Here is a 24,733-nt window from a genome sequence, read left to right on the forward strand (position 1 = left end):
AGCATATTTCAGAGCAGACAAATAAAAGACCTGGCCATCAATCAAGTCAGTTGGTCCTATATAGCATCCTAGATGTGTTCTTCTGACACCACAATGTCACTGCTATCGCGCTCAGCTTTTGGGTCTCACTGAGTAGCCCAGTCTGGCCTTGAACGCTCAGCCTTCCAACAACTGGATTATAGGTGCACATGACAAACACTGCTGGTGACTTAGTGTCCTTCTCTCCCATCTTCCCTTTATGGGCACGCCTTTTACAGGTTTTTAAAGTTACATTCTGTTGCAGTGCTGTAACACTTGTGTCTTCCCCAAAGTTCTATATGAAATCAAAACACTCAAAGGGGTTAAATAGTGAGATACAGACCTTAAAGTGAAGGCAATTGAAACACGGCAGGTACAGAAGGACAGCTTTGACTTTGCAGCTGTTTCTTACGAGAAGGCAGAATAAGAATCCCCTTGTGAATTCTCCATGAAGGAAAAGGGAAAGCAACATTTTCATCTTCAAGCATAAAAATTGGAAACCTTAAACCTCCCCCTAACACTAAGTTATACTTTCACAACATATTATTTATTGGCAACTACATATCTCAGTAACTGACTCTATAGCTTCTTTGGTTTTTCCAAATGTGCTCCTGTGCTATATAAACTTTTGATATAAGTATGTATTCTTTTCTCTTGTTGATCTATCTTAATGCAGTTTAACTTCAGGGCTCTGCACAGTTGGAAACAGGATCTGTCTGTCCCCACAGCTCCCAAGCAGAGATTCTAGGAGGCAGGCCTCCAGCAAGGTGATCAGGTCATGGAAGCCAAGCCTTTATGAAGGAAATCAGAGACCTGAAAGAAAAGGCCCAATGAAAATTTCTAGATGACTCCTTATAGAAACTTCTACTTATAAATCCTAAATCGAGCTCTTCCCAAGCATCGAAGTACTGACACATCGGCCTTAGATCTCTCACCCTCCAGAAGGTAGGATATAAATTTCTGATGTTAGAAAGTCAGTTCAGTAAATGGTAAGTTTGTTATAGAAGCTCATAGACACAGATATAGAATATAAATCGTCATAAATTTCTGAGTATAAATTAAAAATTTATGTTCACTATATAAATATATTTAACTAATTTAAGTGAATAGCATTTTGTGAAAGTGAAAAACATCTTTGGTTTTACCTTTTGCATTCAGAGTCCAGCTCTATAAGCCTAGATAACCTCAATTTGTGATACTCCCACCTCCAACTCTTGACTGTTGGAATTACAAAAATGTACCACCATGCAGGGTACTACTGTTTTTTATTGTTGGAGATTTTAGATTTTGATGGTTCAAATAAAAATAGGAAATTTATATTTTATTCCCTTTTTTTTTCTCCGTTGCTTTTTTGGAGCTTGTCCTGGAACTAGCTCTTGTAGACCAGGCTGGTCTCAAACTCACAGAGATCTGCCTGCCTCCCGAGGGCTGGGATTAAAGGAGTGTGCCACCACCGCCTGGCCAGAAGTTTAGATTTTCTAATGATCTACTTTCTATAAAATTATAATACTCAGACTTCAGTGATAGAGAAGGCACACTGCTAGGCTAATTCCTGGCAGCTTTCCCAAACAAAACAAATCATGGTAACACAGAGCCCAGTGGAGCTGACAATGCACCAGGCAACTCAAATATTACATGGAGGTGACAAGAAGTAAGGTGTGATTGTCTGTCTGACTGGAATAAAAGGAGCAATAACTTATCAGAGAAACAAGGAGATGGAAGGCAGTAGTTAAAAAGAAAGGAAAATATTTTGCAATATTTGATACAGTCAGTGGCAATTCTGTGAACGGTAACTGGTAAGCAAGAAAAACCATCCCAAATCTGGATTTCAGTAAAGAAGATTTGGAATTTTATTATGTTTATTTTATGTGTTTGGGTGTTTTGCCTGAATGATCTGTGCACCTTGGTGCCTGCCTAGTAGGTACTGAAACTGAACACGGATCCTCTAGCAGAGCAACCAGTGCCCTTAACTGCTGAACTAGCTCTCCAGCCCTCAGTAAAGCAATTTGAATGGTAGAATCTTTAGAAAATTGAATTTGGGTTTTTTATAAACAGAGAGAAAAAATGAATATATTGTCATTCTGATAAATAATCCTGAAGCAAAAAAAAAAAACCCACAAACAAACATAAAAAAAACAAGACCTTTAAAAAATGGGCAGATGGTTGCATTGTAGGTTTTTGCACAGAACATATTGGGTCAATGAGCACATAAAAACATGCTTAACATTACTAATCACTAATTAATGAAATTCAAATCAAAGTCATAATAAGCTAGGTGTGGTGGTGCACGTCTGTGATTTCAGCTCTATACCCCAACACTCAAAGAAGTCTAAGGCAAGAGAACATAGAATTCACAGCCAGCCAGAGTGCTGTTTTAAATCTGAAATGTCCTTACAGACCATTAAGGCCTTAAGGAGGCAGGCCCTGGCTGAGAGCAGCTGATCACTAGGGAGGAGTCTCCAAGGGCTTCAGCCACCTCTGGCTCCAAGCCTGTGTTTTCTGTTCCCAGTTCACACCACCACTGAACAAGTTTTTCCCACATATTCCTGCCACCAAGAACTGTTCTCACCATTGTGCCTTCCCTGCTATAATAAATAGGTAGAAATTGCTCTGAAACCATGAGCCAAAGCAGCCATCTTAGATAGAGGCGTCTATCCTCTCCCAGGACAAAGGTCAGTAACTAATGCACTGCCTCCACCTCCCAAATGAGGGGATTACAAACACCTGGCTCATATACCCCATGTCCCACCGTGCTCAACTATTCCCAACGCATTCCTAAGTGTCACCTTCATTCACACCAATGCTTTACATGCCCCACAAACATGCAGATTTCATTTGTCAACTCTGCAGTAATTCAGGCAGGGGACTTCTGCCAGAATACTTGCCTACTAAGCATTTCCACTAATAAGCTGGGCCAGCTCCTGCTTTAGGACTTCAAGTCCACGAACTTCATACTCAATAGACTATAATTGCAATTTCTCTCTCTTAAAAACCTGCTTTGGAGTAATTGAAAATGCTTACTGGTCACTGTGACCTATGCAATTCCAAAGTAATGCTGTTATTCCCAAATAAACACCAAGATCCTTTGGAGAATTTCCAATTATGATTTGACTGGCAACTTAAGAGAACTGAAAACAAAACTTGAAGAGGTATTTATCCATACATCAATACTTACAGTAACATTATCCATGAACAGTAAGTGTGGAGGAGTGGAGACATGGCTCTATTGAGGGCTGGACTGATCAACCTAGGCTTTCCCTGAGGCTCTTACATACAGAGAAGAAACATCTCCATCTCTAAAACCAAAATATGACTGGCAAAGCTGGTAATGGCCTGAGGCCAGAGCCTTGGGGGAACTGTGGCTTCAGATCCCAAGAACCCAATCAACCTACCACATTTGGTTCTGGTCCCAAGATTGCTGTGTGCTTAATTTATAATGCTCTTGAGATACCCTGTGATGCCCTTGTGCAACACTGTTTAATTAGCTTCCTGCTGACTTAGTCCCATTGTATGGTACACTGCTTTCCCTATCCCGTTTCTGCCCTAGAAATAGTAATAAACTAGTTTGGTCTAAGAACTAGCTTGTACAAGACCTCCCAGTCCCAGACTTTATCTTCTATCATTATCTTCTGATCGCATTGTCCTCTTTCTCAGGATCCTGTCACTGAAGAACAACATCCTGGCCCCATTCATGGCTCAGTAGCTAAAGGCATCACAGCTCTTAGAGGACCCGGGTACAATACCCAATACCTATGTGGAAATCTAAAATGTGGCATATGTGTGAACATTCTCAGAAACTGTGAGTTGCTACAAACATGACCTTAAGGTAAAGATACCACATATTTTGAAGATACAAAAAGATCCCTTCTTTAGAACTTTCCTCACATGACTGAAAGCAGCAGCTTCAGCTGGTGACACATGCCTATGAGCTCAGCACCTGAGAACCAGAGGTATGTTGATTCCAGGGCTGGTGACAGCCTGGTCTACACAGTAAGACCCTGTCTCAAAAAGGGCAAAGGCATGGGGTAGGGGATGGCAAGAAGCCACTTGTGGGAAATAAGCTGTCACATGTCAAGGAAACTGGGTTTACGCCCAGAAGTAACAGTAGGCTAATACACATGCACGCCTGAAGATGGTAGCGCCTCCTGTGGGATAATGCTCTTGGACACTGTAAAGATTTGCCACTCATACTGGTTTAATAAAACACTGATTGGCCACTAGCCAGGCAGAAGTATAGGCAGGGCAACCAGACTAAGAGAATTGTGGGAGGAGGAAAGGCGGAGACGTGGTTGTGAGAAAGATGCAGAGGAAGCAAGATGAGACTGCTTCACTGAGGGCTGGAGAGGTGGCTCAACACTTCAAAGTACTCGCTGCTCTCCCAGAGCAATGCAAATAAAATAAAAAAGAAAAAGAAAATGCTTCACCGAGAAAAGGTACCAAGGCACGTGGCTAGACATAGATAAGAATTAAGGGTTAAGTTGTAAAAACTAGTTAGTAATAAGCCTGAGCAAACAGTTTATAGCCAATATAAGTCTCTGCATGTTTATTTGGGACTGAATGGCTACGGAACCGGGCGGAACAGAAACTTCTGTCTACAAGCACCACTGACACCTAAAGAAATAAATACTGCCACAAATTCCCGCATCTCAGGTTTGTCACCTAAAAGTTCATTTGTGTTTCCCAAACAAACTTATTTGTTCTTTCTACAAAAACTTTTCCTTGTTCTCTGTTAATGTCTTCTCTCACTTTAACTGATATTCTCCTAGGTCTAACCCGAAAGCGGCAGATTTCCTTTTGAGACATGCAGGGTAAATTATTCTGCCTTAATGAGGATGTCTGACATATACTGCAACATGAATGAACCATAAGGAGCTTATGATAAGTAAAGCAAACCAGACATATAATGATAATGTTCACAATTTCCTGTCTTTTTTGATTGTTTGTGACACGGTTTCTCTGTGTAGCTTTGGAGCCTGTCCTGAAATTTGCTCTGTAGACCAAGCTGGCCTTGACCTCACAGAAATCCACCTGTCTCTGCCTTTGGAGTGTTGGGATTAAAGGCGTGTGCCACCACCACCCCATGTAATAGTCAATTCTTAAACAGAAGACAGAATTACAGTTAGTGCCAGGGAATGATGGGCAAGGGGAGGGCACTTATTGTTTGGTGGCCTCAGTGTTTCTAATGGGGTCCTGGGATGGACAGAGATGGTGGCTACACAACAGTGTAACTGTATTTAATGTCACCAACCTATATACCAAAAAGGTAGAAAACATAGACATTAACACAATTTTTTTTTGGGGGGGGAAGAGTCCAGAAACTTTGATGATTCACTTCTTAACTAAAATAAGAATATATGGGTAGTGGAGGATCAACATTTGAATTTCTTGGGTATTATTTGTATATTGCAAATAAGGCCTTACAAAATCTATCACTACTGAGAAGCAAATAAAGATCCAAAGCCTACCCTGCCATTACTGTAGAACATGAAATTATTTGAAGAGAATCAAGTGGTAGTTTTTCAGAATATATTAGAGCTGAAATAATCTTCATTAATATGTCCTATAACATTAATTCATATAATTCAAGGTGAAAACTTAACACTTTATAGATTTTGAAATATGAATGGTTAAGGGTAAATACTATAAACACATATTTGGCTATTTTAATCTACAACCTCAACAGTTTATGTGTGAAAATGGACCAGTTCTTAAGGCTGATTTTTATTTGGAGGTCTAAGTTATTCTTTCTATATAAGAAAATGGTTTATAATAAGAAGAATGACTAAATTAGGAAGGGAAACAAGACAGAAGCCAGGCACTGGGCTAGTTTCAATGAGGACGTCCCAAAGCTCAGATGGTTGAATATTCATCTGATCCCCTTTTGGTAGTGCTATGTGGGTAGGTTTAGGACATGTGGCTTTGCTGTGGGAGAGCTTTCAGGTTTCAAAGCCTGGAGCCATTCCCAGTGCACTCTTGCTCTTGAAGCTTAAGATCTAGGCCCTCAGCTTTCCAGTCAGATGATCTGGGCTGTATATAAAGCTAGGTGAGTATGAGCCAGAGAGCAAGCCAACGAGCAGTATTTCTGCTTCAGTTCCTGCCTTGATGGACTGTGGGCTGGAAACACATGCAGGAGCAAACATTTCCTGTTCTAAGCTGCCCTTCGTTAGTGTGTTTTATCACAGTAGTCAAAAGAAAACTAACAAGTATAAATTAAAGAACTGCTGTATCTCAAACAAGCTACATAAAAATGAAGATGATGGATTCGGGAAAGTGTTGAATGATCTGAAAGTGATTGTTGTGAACAGAGATAGGCATTAAATATATATTGAAATACTCTGAATGAAATTACAATTAAAGATGCATATATGCAAAAGTTTAACTCAATACAACTTTTAAGATATGAATGTTTGACTAAATATATGGAGTAAATATTCTGAATATTTATTTTTGTATTTCTTCCCTTGTCTTGAAAGAGACCAATATTTCAAATTGTCTTTTATTTAAACAAATTTCTTTTTATGAGAAAAAGCAGCCACAGCTAGAATGTATGCACATGTTCAGTAATCTCTAATTCTAGTATGCTTGTGTATTAAGAATAGTCAGAATGAAACTGAACACTTAGGATCCAGGGAAAGGTTGGCAAAGAGAGAAAGCCATTGTCACTAGAGTATACCAGGCAACTGTGTCACTATTTCCCATATCCAAGATCATTTACAAATTAAAAATATCTGTTACCTGGTAGGTTACTCAGAACCTTCTGCTGTGGGGAATCCTTGAGGCTTTATTAATATAGCTAGGATAGCACCTTGCCCAGCAGGGGGACCCACAGGATTTTCAGGAGCGAAAGAGACAAAATGTCCAAGGAAGGCAAAGGAAAAGGCCCAATTTCCACTTGCTTTGCTCAACACATAGAAAGGGATCAGACTGAGCACAGGGAGCAGGGGCCTATCTGAGAGCGCAATACCAACATGCCTTTAAAAAATACCCTCTAGGGCAGGCAAGTGGCTCACTGGTTAAGAGCACTTGCTGATCTTGCAGATGATCGTAGTTTAATTCCCAGAGTCCACATGGCAGCTCACAAGCATCTGTAAATCCAGTTCCAGGGGACTTGACATCCTGTTGAGCCACTCCACGTAACAGTCATGGGCATGGTGCACATATACACATGCAGGCAAAATACTTATACACACAATGAAACTAAAACTGAACTAAATAAGCAAAAACACCATCTATACTAACTTTCTTCTCATTTGTTTGAAAATTAATTCAGGCCAAAAAATAAACAAATTAAAAAAATTAAAAATTCAATAGGCAACTAATTAACTATAATTTTATTTAAAAATCAAGTTTACTGTTAATATAATAGTAAGGATAAGCCTATTAAAAGGTAATGCTTCTTGCCAAGTTGTAAATAGGTAGTCACAAACCTGAAACACTACTGATGCATCACAAACAAGCATGGAGAATGCTGTGCCCAGAACAGATATAAACAATATTACACTTTGAGCTCATTTTCCTTTGATTTGTCCTGACAAATATACTACACAAGAAACATATAGCCATATTTCCCTAAGGGAATTTAAAAGAAAATCTTAATGATTAAAAGAACTCTTTACTAAACTGAGAAATTAGAAGAAAAATGTCACACACACACACACACACACAGAGAGAGAGAGAGAGAGAGAGAGAGAGAGAGAGAGAGAGAGAGAGAGAGAGAGAGAGAGAGAGAGAGAGAGAACAGTGAAAACCCACTCAACCTGCAAGGTAACCACAGCGCACAGATTGCAGAGAAGTGATGTAATATGAACAGGATGACTTCATGTGCTCACTACACTCTTGGGAGTGCATCTTGTAAGCCATCCTAGCTTACCAAGCCCATTTCATTTCCACTGTATCTGTAGAAGTAACACGAGTAGGAGAGGTCAGAGCAGGAGGGATGGAGGATGGATGGATGGAGTCATACCATGTCTGCAGTGTTGTAGCTGCACTGCTGCATTTCCTGGGAATATAAACTCCGCCCAGACTCTGGATCTTGACACTCGGGTGCCTCATCTCCTGAGAGGCTAGCATGCAGCCACTGTGTGCCAACCTGGAGTTCCTGCCTGGAAGGTGCATGCCTGACCTCCTGAATGTGTGGTAGTGGGTGTAACTCCATGGCCCGGAGGTGATCTTGATAGAGTTCATATTCCTCATCTACAAGCATCTCTCTTTCCTCGCCCCCTCCCTCCAGTGGAGGGCTCAAAAATTCATGCATTTCCCAGGCTTCTGAGCTGGTGTCCATTTCTTTTTGTTGGAACTGCAAAGACTTTCCCATATCTAGAAATGGTTCATCCACAAGATCTTCAAGATATGGCTCATCTCTAAATCCCTGTAAATAAAAGTTTATTAAAAAAATGTTAAGTTCCATTTGTCTTAAAGTTGCACGATACACCTCAACCCGAAAAAGTGTCAACCTAACTGCAGTACAGTGCCTTAGTCAATTCATGACGAAAGCCAGCTGAGCTTCTGCATCACCAAACAAGAAGCTGCAGTTCATTCTGCATGGCTCAGAAATTAGACGTGGAGTAAAGAGGCAGAAGCCTGCATTGCCCAGGTGAACTGACAGCTCCATCATGTGATAACTAGCTACCCAACAGTTCTCCATCAGCAGCAGGTATTTAGGCTAAAATGCTGCATCAAATACACAACTCGTCCCTAATACAAAACATAACTCATAAATGCAAAGTCACTTCATACTTAAGACAACAAAGACTGAAAAGCTCACTGTAGTCAAGACTAAGAATCTCAAAAGAAGTAAAAATGTTCAAAGCACATTCTCTTTTATTTTGGGGTAAGATTATTCTACTGCTGAGCTATACCTCTAGCTCTTAAAAACAAAACAAAAATGTTCTTAAATGAAATACAGCACTATATGTCTCAAGTACTTTGAATATAATTTGTTTTTAATAAGCCAAAATACAGAAATAAGATTTTTCACCTACACTGAGAATATGATAAAGAGAAATGAATACAGTGTGGTTTTTGCTGAGCCTCTGTCCTAACTCTAGTGAGCCTGTGGCTGTTGAGCACAGAGGCCTAATCCCCTGTAGATCAACACTCATTCCTACTGTAAGCTCCACACATTAAGAACTACCTAGTGTAAATTCCTACAATCAATCTGCCCCTCTGTTTTCTTCTTATAAATCAACACCACATGGTGAAAATTCACACTGAAACACTGAACCAATACTACAAAGTGATTCAAAACAGTCAGAGACACAGGATATATCTGAAAATAGTATGATTATAAAATTTTAACATAGTGTCTAAACTTTTAAAAGTGTGATGGACATTATGGGACTGCCTATCAGCCTGAGACACTGTACATATATGTCAGGCATGTTACTAAACAATTGTTATCACGTAAAATAAAGAACACAGTAGACTTTAGGAATAGAAGGGGAAGCTTAACATATACTGTCTATGATTACAGTATCAAAGGGGGTTGAGTAGATACTTTGGAAAGTATTCAATTATGAAGCTGCATGTCTAGCTACATTTTCTATGAGATTTTATATGGATGTCTATTTTCAATGATACATTCTTTCTCCCAAATTTTAGGTTTATAATAGTGCGTAAAAATGTTTGTTCTGTTAAACATGTTTTCACATTTCTTTATTAATTTGGGTGGAAAGGGTGTGTGCCTCAGCACATGTGTGGAGGTTTGGGGACAACTTGTGGGTCCCACCTTTCTTCTTTCACCTTGTAGGCTACAGGACTGAACTCGGGTCAGGTTTGGTGGTAAATGCCGTAACTGAGTCATTCTGCTAACCCCAGTGTTTGTTTTTCGAAAATGCCTTACATCTTCTGTCATTTAAACTGACAATGTAAGACTAAATTAAAAATTTAAGTTAAAAAATACTAATTAAAGAGAAGGAAGCTGGTAGGGCATACCAGTGATTACAGAGATGGGGGGGGGGGCTTGTATTTAATTTGTAACTGTTTACCTGAGTGAGTGGAGACAAGCTTGTGTCTTTATATTAACTTTAACTTACAAAAATAATCACTGAAAAGGCAAATAAATTTAGCAAATACCTTGGGTGCTTCAAGGATTAAAGATGAATGTATGTCATCAACAGCTTCTGAAGGTTCATTGTTGTCTTCATTGTTGTTTGAATGTAAAATAAAACAACTTCCTTCCTTCTCACCTTCCTGAAAATAACAACCAATTTATGATCAAGAAATTTTAACTTCAGTTTTAACTTCTCTCCAATAGTTCTCATCCAGTGCAATCACTCAACAAAGTCTATGCAAATATGAACAAAGCAAACTTTCATCCACAATGGAAAGACTATGAACCTTAGGCCAAAACTGATTAACTTTAAGTATTCTCTAAAGAAAAACTAGTGATCAAGGAAAAGGCTTTGCAGATACAGCTATGACGTGATCTCTGTGCATAGGCTTAGGGGCTTACCACTAACGTGCTAATCATTAACAGGCACTCTAATAGAGGGTGCCTTTCTGCTGAGGAAAGGCTCAGTAAGCACTAGTCACTCTATAGTTACAAGTCCAGAATCTGACGTTCTCAATTACCATTCCATGTAATCCTCAGTAAGGTGGGTGTGGGGTAAAATGGCCTCATTGTGCACAGCCTTGGAACCACAAAGAAAGCTCTACAGCCAAGGGTTCCAGGTCAGTGTGGTCTGCCTAGTGCCAAAGACACAGTGTAGTTTATAAAGCCAATTCATTGTTTTTTGAATCCAGTATGTTTGAGATAAGCAAAAGAAAAGATAACATGGATAACATGACAATGTATCATTGTAGTTTTATGAGGATAGTTATTTTACAGCTAAATACATGAAAGTAATTCTGGCCTGCTACATATCTACAGTCTTGTTGCTCCACCTGGCTTTGGCTCTTCTTACTTCCTCATATACTAGACTAAATTCTCAAAGATTTAAAGTAACTGACAGGTGTTAGATTCAGACATTCTGGTGTATAATATAGGAAGAACAAGACAATGTAATGATGGGAGGGTATGTGCATAGAAGGGCCCTGGAATCAATCACCAGCAACAAAAATGTAGAAAGCAGTCCAAAGGCCACATAGCAGGTTCCTAATGCAAAAACATTTAGTGCAATACATTGTTCACTACACACACACACACACACACACACACGAATATAACTGCCACTATCTACCAAACCAGTGAGGTGCCTGAACTATTATCATGTAGCAAGCTAATATATTTCACATATTACAAGAATTTTAGAATCATGAAAAGACCTTAGTCTTGCTCATTCTATTAAACATTTTTATAAAAGACTCAAAGAATATTTGATTCTTTTTAGTCTACTTGATCACCATTTGTGAAATGAAATACTCAGCATCAGAAGCATGTAGGTGAGCCACTGGGAGGAAGACTGTGAAGAATTCAATGGTCTCCAGCTCAACGTCTCCCAGCGGACTCTTATGAGGCTTATGAACCTTTCAGTCTGGAACACACTGGGTTATTCAGCAAAAAGCTAGGATGGGTTTCCCGAGACTCACCTGGCAACCTACCACAACCAAATGACTGTTCAGATAGTACACACAAACTAAACAGGAAATCATTATAGAACAAGATTACATAGTGCTGTAGCTAAGAAGGAACACAAGGCTTGAAACTGCCCCACCAAGTTTGTATTTTGACCCCACCCGTTACTAATCATAAAACTTTGGAAAAGTTAGTCCACTCTCTGTGTCTCCACTGGCTCATTCGTAATGAGAATGACAAGAGGAGGACTCTAATATATATGACAGGCTTAAAATATGTAGTGATGTATAGTAAATGCTCATTTAAAACTAGATGAAAATAATCAAGTATTTGTTTTACACTGAGAACCTCAACAACAAAATGTTAAGGAACAGTCAAGAACAGTAATATGACATAGCACATCAAACCATAAGACGAAGTCAAGACAACTACAGAACAGTTGCTAGTTCCAGGGGTCACCAGACATGCTGATGACCCATGGTGACAGGAACGTATAAAAACGTCTCTGCTGGGCAGTGGTGGCGCATGCCTTTAAAGCCAGCCCTCAGGAGGCAGAGGCAGGTGGATCTCTGTGAGGTTAAGGCCAGCCTGGTCTACAAGAGCTAGTTCCAGGACAGCCTCCAAAGCCACAGAGAAACCCTGACTCGAAAAACAAAAACAAAAACAAAACAAAACAAAAAACCAAAATAAATAAATAAATAAATAATATGGTTTTCAGTTCATTGTACCTAGCATCATTCTAAAATAGTAGTTCCTAACCTATGGGTTGAGACCTGTTTGGGGTCAAAGGACCCTTTCACATATCAGATATCCGGCATATCAGATATTTACATTATGATTCATGACTGCAGCAAAACTACAGGTGTGGAGTAACAACAAAATAATTATGGTTGGTGGCAACAACATGCATACAATTGTGTTAAATGGCCACAGCATTGGGAAGGTGGCAAAAATTATTTATTTTCATTTATGTATAAGGAATATGCATAGAACTTAGGAGTCTGTTTTAGAAACCTGAAGGTACTATGGTAATACAAGTGGCAGAACCAAGGTTAGACATGCCAGCAGTGAGCAATCACTGTCACATCTGATGACATTGCCTTCATTCCTGAAACTTGCTGATCTTGTAAGTCAAGGACATTAAGAAACTTACGACTGCTTACTGCTCTTTCAGAACAAGAGTTTGATTCCCAGAGCCCACATAGGGTGGCTTACAATCACCTCTAACTATAGCTCCAGGGATTCTGATGCCCTCTTCTGGCCTCTGTGGGTACTGCACTCACATGCAAAAAACACACACCTCTACACTTAAATAATAAAATAAATCTGAGTTTAAAAAAATTAAAAAAGAAAAAGAAAAGAAACTTGCATAGAAGCAGAGACTTTGCATTTGCTTCCCGGCTGCTGAGACCGGGATTACATAGAAACTATATTAATTACAACACTGTTTTTGGCCAACAACTCAGACATATTTCTAGCTAGCTCTTATATTTTAAATTAACCCATTTCTATTATTTTGTGGCGCACCATGAGGCTGTGGCTTATTGGTAGGTCCCAGCACCTTTCTCCTTTGGCAGCTACGTGGTGTCTGCTTGATGCAACCTTCTTTCTCTCTTCTATACCTCTGTTCAGATTTCCCACCTGGCTTTACTCTGCTAAGGTATTGGTCAAAACAGTTATATTCAAGGTGATATACAGAAGAATATAAATGGGTTAATTTAAGATGTAAGGGCTGCCTAGAAATACACCTAAGCCATTGGCCAAACAGTGTTGTAATTAATATAGTTTCTGTGTGATTATTCAAGTGTGGGCGGCCGGAAATGAACAAGGAGTCTCTGTTTACACTTGCATGAGGTCACACACATAGGAAGCAATGTGGGACAGATTTCGCTTCCAGGTATATCTGCTTCCCCTAGTTCATGTTCTTTACTGCATTAGTTTTATATCCCTTATTATTCAAACCTTATAGTTGAAAAATATTTGTCTTCCAGATTCATGTTGCTAACTACTGCACTGTTATCACTTCTTATATTAACTGAGTTCAAAACTTACCACCAAAGGCTTACAGATGCCAAGGTGCACAGCACCTGGGGGCACAGCCTTCAACACTTCAACAGCCTCAGCAAGTGTGGCATTGTCCAAAGAGAACTCGTTGACAGAGACTAGGCGATCTCCTGGTAAAAGTTCTCCACTTCTTTCTGCTACACCATCTGCTACCAAGGACCGAATCACAATCACTGAGCGTGTGGGATCCAAGGGGTCCTAGAAATTAAATGAAAGTCATGTCCCTGAAAATAACTATGCAGGTTTAAGAAAGCTTACCTTTAAAAAATCTGATTTGTTATCTCATGGGGCCAGCACTCTGCTGACACTCTATAGAAGTTTAAATCAATGAAAACATCACTCTTTATATCCTATAACATCAGTTTATATCAAAGTGAAGATATAAACTTAACAGTTTCATCTGCATGTCTGTGTGCTCAATACATGTAAATTTGTCCTTTAAACATTTGGTAACTGACCACAAGAGATCTGGGAACACTTAGGAAAGATTCTCTGACACTTTCTAGCCATAATTATATTGTGGAACAAATCCATGGCTATCTATGACTCCCCTTGGTCTATATGTAGGCTCTAAGAGGAAAATAAAGTGGGAAAGAACACTCCATCATTCAACTGAGCAAATACAATATCCTTTGAGGAAGCCACTTAAGCTCAGGAGGAGGAGGAAGAGGAGGAGGAGGAGGAAGAAAAGGAGGAGAAGGGGGGAAGAAGAGGCAGAGAGAGAGAGAGAGATCATTTAAAAAGTGTATTTAGGAGTTGGAGAGATGATTCAGCAGCTAAGAGCACTTACTACAAAATCACAGGAACAGGGTTTAAAGCATGGTACATACATAGCAAGTTGAATGTTGTTGAAAATACCTATAACCCCAATTCCAAGTGGGGCAGATACACGAGGATTTCTGGGTTTTGCTGACTTAGTCCAAGATTCAAGGAAAGGCCAGTCTCAAAGAAAAAGGCAAGAGTGACAGAGGAGGGCACTTGGTACATTCTTCTGGCCTCAGAAGCGTGCACAGGTGTGTGTACCTTATCTACACGTACACTCATATGACACAGACCCCACACGTACAAAAATGAATAAATCTTCAGTGGCAAAGTACTTGCCCGGTGTGAGATTAGCTTCAATACAATCAGCAACACACATATATGTATGTGCTTAGAGTATATATTTTAAAATAATCAAAATTATGACAAAGCTTAGTGGCCTTATAGGAATGATTCCAATATACATGAAGGGAATTCATGAACAAGCCAACATGAAGGTTTCTCATCCAGTGGGAGAAGCCTGTACTCCTTTATTTGAGCACAGAAGATAGCAGATTTACCAGTGCTTCTGCATGAGGAAATACCACTCTGTAGAACTATTAATCTGGAACTCAAAGTAATCCCCCTGCCTCAGTTCACTGATTGCTATGATTACAGGTGAGTCACCATACCAAGCTTACTGTGAATTTGACAGATGATAGAAAGTGATGCTGAGAAAGTTAAGGAAATTGAAGACCATTGGCTGCTGTTTAGGGGTAGAGCCAGACTTCAGCCAAGCAGTCCTAACTCCTGCCCCACCAGTCTCTGCTGTTTCCTCTGTATTGTGTTAACTGTCAGGAAGAACTCTGAAGGAAAGAATGCCACCCTGTTGATATCCTACTGCCCAGTAGAGTTAGTCTTGCTGGTGTGGGTATATGATGTGGCACTGTTGCCAAGCCTTCTTTATTAACCAGCCATAGCGTATTTGCATTACCATTCTACACAGGCCACGACAGCAGAACAGGATTCTACTGCTGATGCTGCTATTGGATTCTTTCTGAGAGAAGAAGGAGAAGGGGACCGCTGGATATTGTGGTACAACTGTAACCCTGAATTAACAGAGTAAAAATCTGCCAAAATGCAGGCTGTATCTGAGGAGTGCTACTAGAACTTTTGAAGATTTCTGGTTATTTTCCACATCTTGGTGCTTTAGACAGCAACATCCGTTTCAAAGCACTGAACGGAATTATAACAAAGTACACATATTAATATCAATAAAGGTTACATAGCTAAATCTTTAAACAACGCTTTCAAACACAATTCTTGCTTTTTTTGTTCCTCAACTGACCTTGTCTGTCTTAAGTGACCATACCCTTGGAATAATCTAGTATTTAATACTACATATTCAGCAAGAGAACTAAAATAAAAAAAAACCAAAAACCAAGGGATTTTATGAGTAAGGTATGTAATGTTAAACTATACTTACACTGATAATTTCAAGTAGAGGGAGCTATTGTATAGGAAGAGAGCAGAGGTACTCAGAACACCCGGTGTATCCACAGGCAATCAAAGCAGCAACAGGGAAGAGCTGTCCACTTTGTCACCAGCTACCATGAATCACAACGCGCTTTCATTTTGAAATATGAAACCATTACATTATAAGTTTGACACACTAATAAATAAGCTATACAATTATGTCCTTCATTTGGGAAGTCAGTTTTTGATAAAAAGCTTTTTTATTGGGAAGGGAGGGGAATTACCTGAAATGCACAGAAGGAAGCTGCCATTTCTTCCTATTAATGATCACTAAACACTACTGTAAAGACTCTAACAGGCAAATATACAAAAAGTAAATGATTTTTTCTAAGTTTGTGTGGATACTCGATATCATTTCATATAACACTGAATCAGAAACTTGAAAAGGTGAATGAGCATGTTCCAACTGTAACTGATAGATACAATTTTTAGAAAGACTATCATTATAATAAGGAAGATTCTTTGAAACCATTAAAATAGTTCTGCTATAAAAAGATAATGAGTTTTATTTATTACAGAAAAGTCATGTGAGTACTTATTTACATGGAACATTGTCTTCTTTAGAACACAAATGAGGGCCAGGTGCACTTGCTTACTAAAATGTATCCAGGCTTGGTGTCCTAGTTATTCAAAATGTCTTACCCCTTTGTCCTGGAGGTCAGAATCCAAAAATTGCTCCTTTGTGTCTTATAGAAATATTAAGTGAATGTGCACACGCACACATGCACAAACACACCACGGTGAATTGTCTCATCATGTCTAATTGCCACTGTGCTTCGAGGGATAATGTTCCTTACTGTGTGCATTCCCACATCCTATCACAAGCAGGTGATTTCTGCATGACCATCAAAGCAGCAGCTGCTCTTGCCTACTGAGATGGCTGTGTTGTGAGGCTTTATTGCATAAAAAGGGCTCAAGTATCATCCCGACCCAAGCTGCTTCTCTACATATCCTGAAAACAGTTCATAATATCAAACCGCATAAAGATGGCAAAAATATTTCTCAAGATTGCCACTGAACCTTAGGGCCCTGCAAGCATACTTTAACATTCTTATCATCACCTTTCACCATTGTGTGTGTGTGTGTGTGTGTGTGTGTGTGTGTGTGTGCGCGCCACAGCAGCAGCAGACAACTTGCCAGAGTTGGTTCTCTCCTTCTCGGGTCATCATGCTGAGCAGCATGTGCCTTTACCCACTGGTCATCTCTCATGCTTCCCCTTTTGATAAAGAAAACTGTGAGATGTTGCCTTAGAGCGAACAGCCAAGAGAGGGCACTAAAGGCCAACTACAGAGTGCAAGAAACACTTGTCTTGGTTAGGAAATCTCTCCTCTTTATTCAAAACTGTTGTGCCATTATAACTTCTATAGCATGTGGCCCCTATGTTTATTATTTAACCATTTATGGAAAGGATGTTTCAGGAGAGGATTAAAGCTTTCTAAAAGACAGGACTCCTGTAATCAACTAAGAACAGCAGATGCTTGGGGTACACCACACAAAGCCAGCAGAGGAGTGTGTATTCCACACTCACCACTCAGCTAAGCAGCACTGGTCAGCCAGCTCTGTCTCACAAGCCAATTAAACTACCTGCATGAAGAAAGGTCATCAAGGAAAAATTTAAAACTCTTGAGGTAATGCTAGGGTTTGGCATTTATTATAAATACTGGATTTTGCAATGCTTGGGAAATCCAACCCTGACTGGCAACAGCACATGTGCAAGCATGCACTTGCTCTCCTGCCCTTGTCCTAAGATACACTTCACAAGTCAACCTATTATCTTCCGTCTCTTCTCTCAGCTCACCCCTCTCCTCTGCCACCCACTGTCCTGTTTAGCCTCACACTATTTCCTGCCTGGATAGATGTTACCATCTGACACCATGCCTACAGTCTCTACTTTTGTCCTTATCTGAACATTTTCTATAGAAAGAATGGAACCTTAAAAAATAAAAATGTCTGTAAAAGTCAGAGGTCAGGAAGGACCAGACTTATAGCAAGAATTCTAATTGGTGTTAATAAAAATTGGAGTTAGATAACAGGGTAAATGCTAAAAGATCAGAGAAGTAAAGGAGCAAGACCCACTAACCTCTACCAAATCCTCAGACCAAAGGGGGCAAGAGCCTCTCTCCATGAATTCTCAGACTAAATGCCTTGAGATCCTGTCTCCTCCCACCTTATATTCCTCTCTCCACCCAGCTATATTCTTTCCTGTTTCCACCTCCCTAGTGATGGGATTAAAGGCCTGCGTCTCCTAAGTACTGGGATTAAAGGTGTGAACCAATACCCCATGGATCCATTTCTCTTTGAGACTGGATTAATCTAGTATAGCCCAGAGTGGCCTTGAACTCACAGAGATCTATCTGCATCTGTCTCCCAAATGCTGGGATCAAAGATCAGGCCACCACTGCCTGGCCTCTACGACTAACTAGTGGCAGTGGCTCCCTCCACACTCTGAGCCTCAGACAAGCTGTATTTGTTGGAGCACAAACAACACATCACCACCATGACTGAACCTGTGTCTTTTCACTCGTGGGCTCACAGTAGCTGTGGCCGCTGAACAAGACAAGACCAGTTACCATTCAAGCACAGAGGAAGGAGGGGCTCACTTGCTCCCACTCATACCAAAGAAAATACTGCTTTTAAAGGCGAGGATGCCAGGGGATAGCCACACACTCATTAGTATGGACAGCACAATTGAACTTGATACATCATTAAAAAGAAAGAAACTAAGGCAACAAATACATAGGTAGAAAGGATCTGGGAGAAATTAGAGGTAAGGCTGTGGGGTGAATATGATCAAAACATACTTATGAATTTTAAACATAATAGAATTATGTTTAAAAATAAAAACCTAAAATGTAAAATAAAAATATTATCATAATCCTTCCTCTGCTTAATGTAAGGACACCACTTTAAAACTAATCTTTAAAATTGCATCCAGAGAAATACCTGTATCTACCACACCTTGTCAGAACTACTGAAACTTGCAAAATGGTTTAAGCTTTCTTTCCTCTAGGAATGTTCTTCCTGATCACTACCACTCACCCAGTCTTTGCCAGGGTTTCATCCAATGACACACCTTCCCAGTTCTTCAGAAACTGAAATATTTAGTGAGGTCAATTTTAGCACTTCTCATAGTACATTCTCCATGCCATATTTATTTCCAAAACATATAATTTTATATTATATATGTATTTTCATACTACTGAGTTACTTAGGTGCAACAATTAAATGTACCCAGAGTATTCTGTGTTGCCCTATTAAAAGACTTCTGTAATTTTACTATAATCATTATAACTGCCTTATTAAAAACAAAAAGGAAAAAGTGAGCCAAGAACTGCCACTCGTCACCTGTTTTGTGACTGAGGATGCCCTGTAAGTAGCAGTGTCTCGCTCCTATCACCATCCTTCCCTGACATGATGGGCAGTTAACCTCGACCTGTAAGCCAGTCTAAAACCCTGCCTTTCCTTCTTAAATTGCATCTTGTTAGGTATTTGGTCACAGTAATGAGAAAAGCAACTAATACAATCATTTCTTAAAAGTTAATCAAGCTTCTAAGAAGAGTAGGAAAATACAGTAGTACACCATTAGCACAGAGAGTAGTACACCATTAGCACAGAGAGTAGTACACCATTAGCACAGAGAGTAGTACACCATTAGAACAGAGAGTAGTACACCATTAGCACAGTGTCATAATGTTCAAAAGAATACTGAAATACAGGGCCAGTGAGATGGCGTGGCAAGTAAAAGCACTTACTGACGTCCCTAAAATTCCAAATTTGATGCCCAGAACCAATATGGTAAAGGGAAAGAACCAAAAGAAGAGAACTAACTTCTATAAACTGTCATAACATACAGAACACGGCATGTGAACATGCAAGCACATGCATACACAAACATGCATAATCAATCAATCAATTAATCAATAAGCAGGCAAATTAGCATTTAAGAGCAGAAACTGCTATTGCAGAGGACCTAAGTTCAGTTCCCACCACTAACATCCATTAGCTCACAACTACATGTAACGCCAGCTCAAGGGACTAGATGCTCTTCTCTGGCCTCTACAGGCACCTGAGCTCATGTGCACACAGATACACATGCACATGATTCTTAAAGTGAAAATAAAATCTAAAAGAAAAAGTAGAAGAAAGAGTATATCTGCTAGCTTGCTGCATTTCTCCTGAGGGCCAACTATAATGTCTGCTACATACAAGACACTGACTATTAAAACATAGTCATTGCTGGGCTATAAACATACCCAAAGCAAGCTACTCCTCTTCATCAAATATAAATGACCATAACTGCCCATACTTCCCCAGATCTACCAGTCCAGAAGGTCTCACTGGTTTCAACTTGTTTAATCTGCACCCCACTGCAAAGTGGGTACCATTATTACCTGCACTTCCTAAATGAGAAAATGAAGAAAAATTTCATCAAGGCAAATAGTCGGAAAATGGTAGAGTCAGAATTTAAAGCAAGTAAATTCCAGTGTATGCATTTTAGCCACAACCTTCTTTCTAGCCTAAAATAAACTTTTCCTAAGTGAACAAAAGTTGAAAGAACACAGGCACGGCAGGAGATATGTTATCACCTCTCTGTGTAAAGCTGAATCCTTTACATATATCATGCTTGGTTGTTAGTGGTTTATACTTCAAGATCCAGATGATGATACCAGATAGTACAGAAAGTATAACATGTCTCCAGACAGCTTAACTCAGCCACTTCTTTGCCAAATTTTAATTTACATTTAGTTTCTCAAGAATTCAATCATTTGGTGAGCTTAAGAACACATTTACAGCAATAGAAGTGAACATATGACAGTCATTATGTCCAAATGGAGGGGATTCCAAGTTTCTGAACTGCCTATAAAATGCATTATATGAACGTTTGTGTCCATTCCAAGAGATCAAAGACCCAGATTCCATGTAAACTAAAGCAGAGCACAGCACATCACCTGGAGCAAGGAGGAGGCTCCCCCAAACACAGACATGCACAGGATGAGCAGAGCCGCATGCTTTTCCCAAAATCTAGATGAGAAATAGAACAAAGTAGCCCTGGCAAAACTACCAGAGAACATGAAGTGGGGATGTGGCATAGAGAGAACACACAGCCAGCCTGGTCTACAGAGCAAGTTCCGGGACAGGCTCCAGAGCTACAGAGAAGTCCTGTCTTGAGGAAAAAAGAAAATAAAGAAAAGAAAAAAAAAAAACAAAACCAACAACAAAAACCAGAGAACACACAGATCAGTAATAAAGCCAGGCAGTTTAATAACATGGCAAACACTTTGGGAAGAAGCTTTTGCTGATGATAACAGGAGTATAAGAGAGTATCTCCATGTTTTGCAGCACTATACCCCAAAAGAAAATAAAAAAACCAAGGTGTGACAATTTATTAATAATCATAATATAAAAGCTTCTGCGGGTATTTTTATTTAATCTATTCTGTATCAATACTCAAAGCACTGACAGGTTAGAGATTCAGAACCACATAGCAGGATGGTCAACAGCTAGTCTCCAAAACTGGACATTTTTATTTCAGATAAAAATGTATCCATAAGGCTCTTGGCCTTTGATAGCATTTTAAGATGTTTTTGTTACTATCTTATATATATGAGTGCTTTCCCTGAATGTATGTCTGCACCACATGTGTGGCTGTTGACCATGGAAGCCAGAGGAGGGCATCAGATCCCTGAACTGGAGTTACAGATGGTTGTAAGCAGTCAAAAGTAGGACCTGGACCTGGACCCTCTCTAACAGCAGCAACTACTGAGCAATCTTCCATCCCATCTGAGAGCATTTTAAATTGTATTTTATTTTTATTCATGTTAATGTGTGTGTGTGTGCGCGCACGCGCGCGAGCACATGATATACCATGCATGTGGAGGTCAGGGGACAATTTGTAGTTTATTCTCTCTTTCCACCATGTGGGTCCTGGCGATCAAAGCTTAGATCTTCAGCTTGATGACAGCTCCCTTTACCTGATGAGCTATCTTGAAGGCCCCTTTGATAACCTTGACACTGACAACTGAGTAAGTTATGTAACTGGACTACTATTACTCACATGGAGAACATGGGTACTTGGATGCCACAGTTTTGGGTTGCATGATACAACAACTTACTATGGCAAACCTATTCTCCACTTGGAGTACAGAGTCTTTTACAGAGGATGTAGGCATTATAAGACCAGACTCGCAGAACACTGCCAGACAACACTGAATTAGAAAGCCATTTACAAATGGAAAATAAAAAAAAAACAAAAACAAAAACCTAGCAACCAAGGAAGCCAAAGCTGTGGCATAATTATTATGGAATTAGCTGTGAAGCTTATTCTACATACACCTCCTTATTTAGGTATGAGAAAATACATTTGAACAATAATTTTAAACACTATATACATACACTAACTTCTGTACAATAAGTGTGTAGTATTTCGCTAGGTAGTGGTGGCACACACCTTTAATCCCAACACTAGGAAGGTAGAGGAAGGTGGATCTCTGTGAGTTCGAGGCCAGCCTGTTCTACAATGTGAATTCTAGGACAACCAGGACTGTTATGCAGAGAAACTCTGTTTTGAAAACACACACACACACACACACACACACACAAGAAAAGAATGTAGTATTTCATAAGGGGTCATTCTAAATAAAAAGCAACCAAACCAATCTGGAAAACAATTGAGACGTCAAACTGTAACTTCTTAAAATGTAATATAGCAATATTATTAATTGAACTAAGGAATATTAAGTTAGATGCTAACTCAATTAATGGCTAAGTAAATTTTCAAATGATTATCCCAAGGAAATGACAAAATAAGGGGCATAAGAAGAAACTACTAGGTTTAAAAGATAGACAGCTGACTATTTCATTCTGGAGGTGTACAAATGGAAGGATCTAGTAAAAGAGGAGGCAGAAATGAGGTACCCACTGAGCTGTGCAAGCCTTAGCGACAGGTACACTGGGATGTAGCAATTCTGGCACACAGCTAGTGTAAATTATGATTTCCACTGAGAACGAAGTCACTCAAAGTAGGAATCTGAGATTTTTAAAATGGAGAAAAGATGAGTATGAAAAAAGAAAGATGACATAAAACCCTCCAGTAGTAGGATGAGAGTGGATTTTAAGTCATAGTTTTGAGCCCCAGCTTGGGCCACATCTGGCTATGTACAAGTGTCTTCGTTTCTTCTCTGAGTCAGTTTCCCCAAATGTGAAATGAACAACTGGAGGGATCCATGAGCCATAATCTGTCTCCTCACAACTCTAAAATCCTGTATCTAAATGACAGTATTGAGTATAATTTATACAAGTTTCAAAACTACTACTATCCCCTCCCCCCAAAAAATAGGGAGGCAGGATGTGGCATATACCTATAAGGCTATCACTTAGAAAAGCTAAGACAAGGGGATTATGAGTCCAAGGCCAGCCTTGATTACATAAAGAATTCCAGACCAGTCTGAGCTTTATATTATCAGCAAGCTATCTTCGTGTGTGTGTGTGTGTGTGTGTGTGTGTGTGTGTAACTAAATACACTGCATTGACAGTGGAAAACTGTATACTGTGGTCACAAAATGTGTGTAACACATTTTCACTTAACTAGTGAAATCTCTAAAACTCATAGATAGTCTGCTGATTATATAAACCTAAGTTCCTGAGTATTCTATTACTCAAGAAAGGTCAGTAAACAAAATATGTATGACAGCATGTGTCCTCCTACATGAAACCAATTTTCTTAAAATTACTTTTATTTTTTGAAATTAAAATATAATTACATCATTTCTCCCTTTTTCCTTCCCTACAGTCCCTCCCTTAATAACCTTCCCCCTTGCTCTCTCAAATTCAGGACCTTTTTTAAGTTGTTGATTCTCTGTCTCTCTGTCTCTGTCTTTCTGCCTCTCTCTCTCCATTCCTTAGTTGACTGTATTTCTTTAAGGTTGGGCCACAGAAGATTTCTAATTTCCATGTTAGCATGTCTTATAAGTATCATCCTTGTAAAGGTTATGTTTAGGCAGCCACAAAACCAATCTTTAAATGTCTTTCTCCCCACTTACCATGTTAAGACAGTAATTAAAAGGTAGAAACCATAAATGGTGACAGATCTGAGATTAAGTGACTATTGAGTGCTCAACCCTAATGGGGAAATCTACATCAATTCTAATCCAGTCTCTACCTTTAGACTCAGCAAACACTGTGGAAGGCAGGGCAGAAGATAGGAAGAGTTTGGGAAGGATGTGCTGTGAAGTGCTGTCTTCTGGACATGGCATGGCACTGCACTCATGAGCTCACAGACACTGTAGACCTGCACAACAATTCCAGTAGCACATGAGGCACTGGCTGAGGGGCTACTGGTAATAAATAGCAACTGTGCAAAGAAGAGCTAATTTTCTTCATGGGTGAGGCTACTGGCAGTTGCCCATGCTTCAGTGGATGGCTCCAATTCCATATTGATGGACAGCACTAATTGGACTCAGTGGTTACTAAAGATGAAAAAGAACATTAATGCAGGAGGAGAACATATTGGGGATGTCTGGGGAGATGGAGTGGCAACAATGTTCAAGACACATTGCAAACATGTTTGAAATTGTCAAAGAATAAACTCAACAGTCTCTTTTATTAAACGGATTTTCAAGACAGATAAGCAGGTAATGCTGCCAAGCTTAATGACCTGAATTCAATCCCTAGGATCCACCCGGAAGAAGTAAAAATTGTCCTCTGACCTAAACATGTACATGTGTACACACGCACATACAAATTCACACTTCACACTGTGGCATGCATGTATGTATAGGCACACAGAGAAAAACAACAAATACATACCAAAAATGCAAAAATAAATGAATAAATAAAAATAAAAAGTATAATCTCTCCTCC

At 39.5% G+C, this 24,733-nt stretch overlaps 1 protein-coding gene across 5 annotated transcripts in view; it reads right to left on the bottom strand.

Annotated features, from left to right (window-relative positions):
• Patj (PATJ crumbs cell polarity complex component) overlaps positions 1 to 24,733 on the bottom strand; it is a 302,434-nt gene that overhangs the window by 191,926 nt on the left and 85,775 nt on the right. For all 5 annotated transcript variants that reach the window (XM_038332714.1, XM_038332713.1, XM_038332717.1 and 2 more), the window contains 3 exons: positions 13,586 to 13,795; positions 10,093 to 10,209; positions 7,982 to 8,386 (listed from right to left, as the gene is read on the bottom strand). In XM_038332714.1, coding sequence (XP_038188642.1) covers positions 7,982 to 8,386; positions 10,093 to 10,209; positions 13,586 to 13,795 — 732 coding nt within the window. The remainder of the gene's footprint in view (positions 1 to 7,981; positions 8,387 to 10,092; positions 10,210 to 13,585; positions 13,796 to 24,733) is intronic.

This window comes from Arvicola amphibius, chromosome 6, assembly GCF_903992535.2.
Source record: "Arvicola amphibius chromosome 6, mArvAmp1.2, whole genome shotgun sequence".
NCBI lineage: Eukaryota > Metazoa > Chordata > Mammalia > Rodentia > Cricetidae > Arvicola > Arvicola amphibius.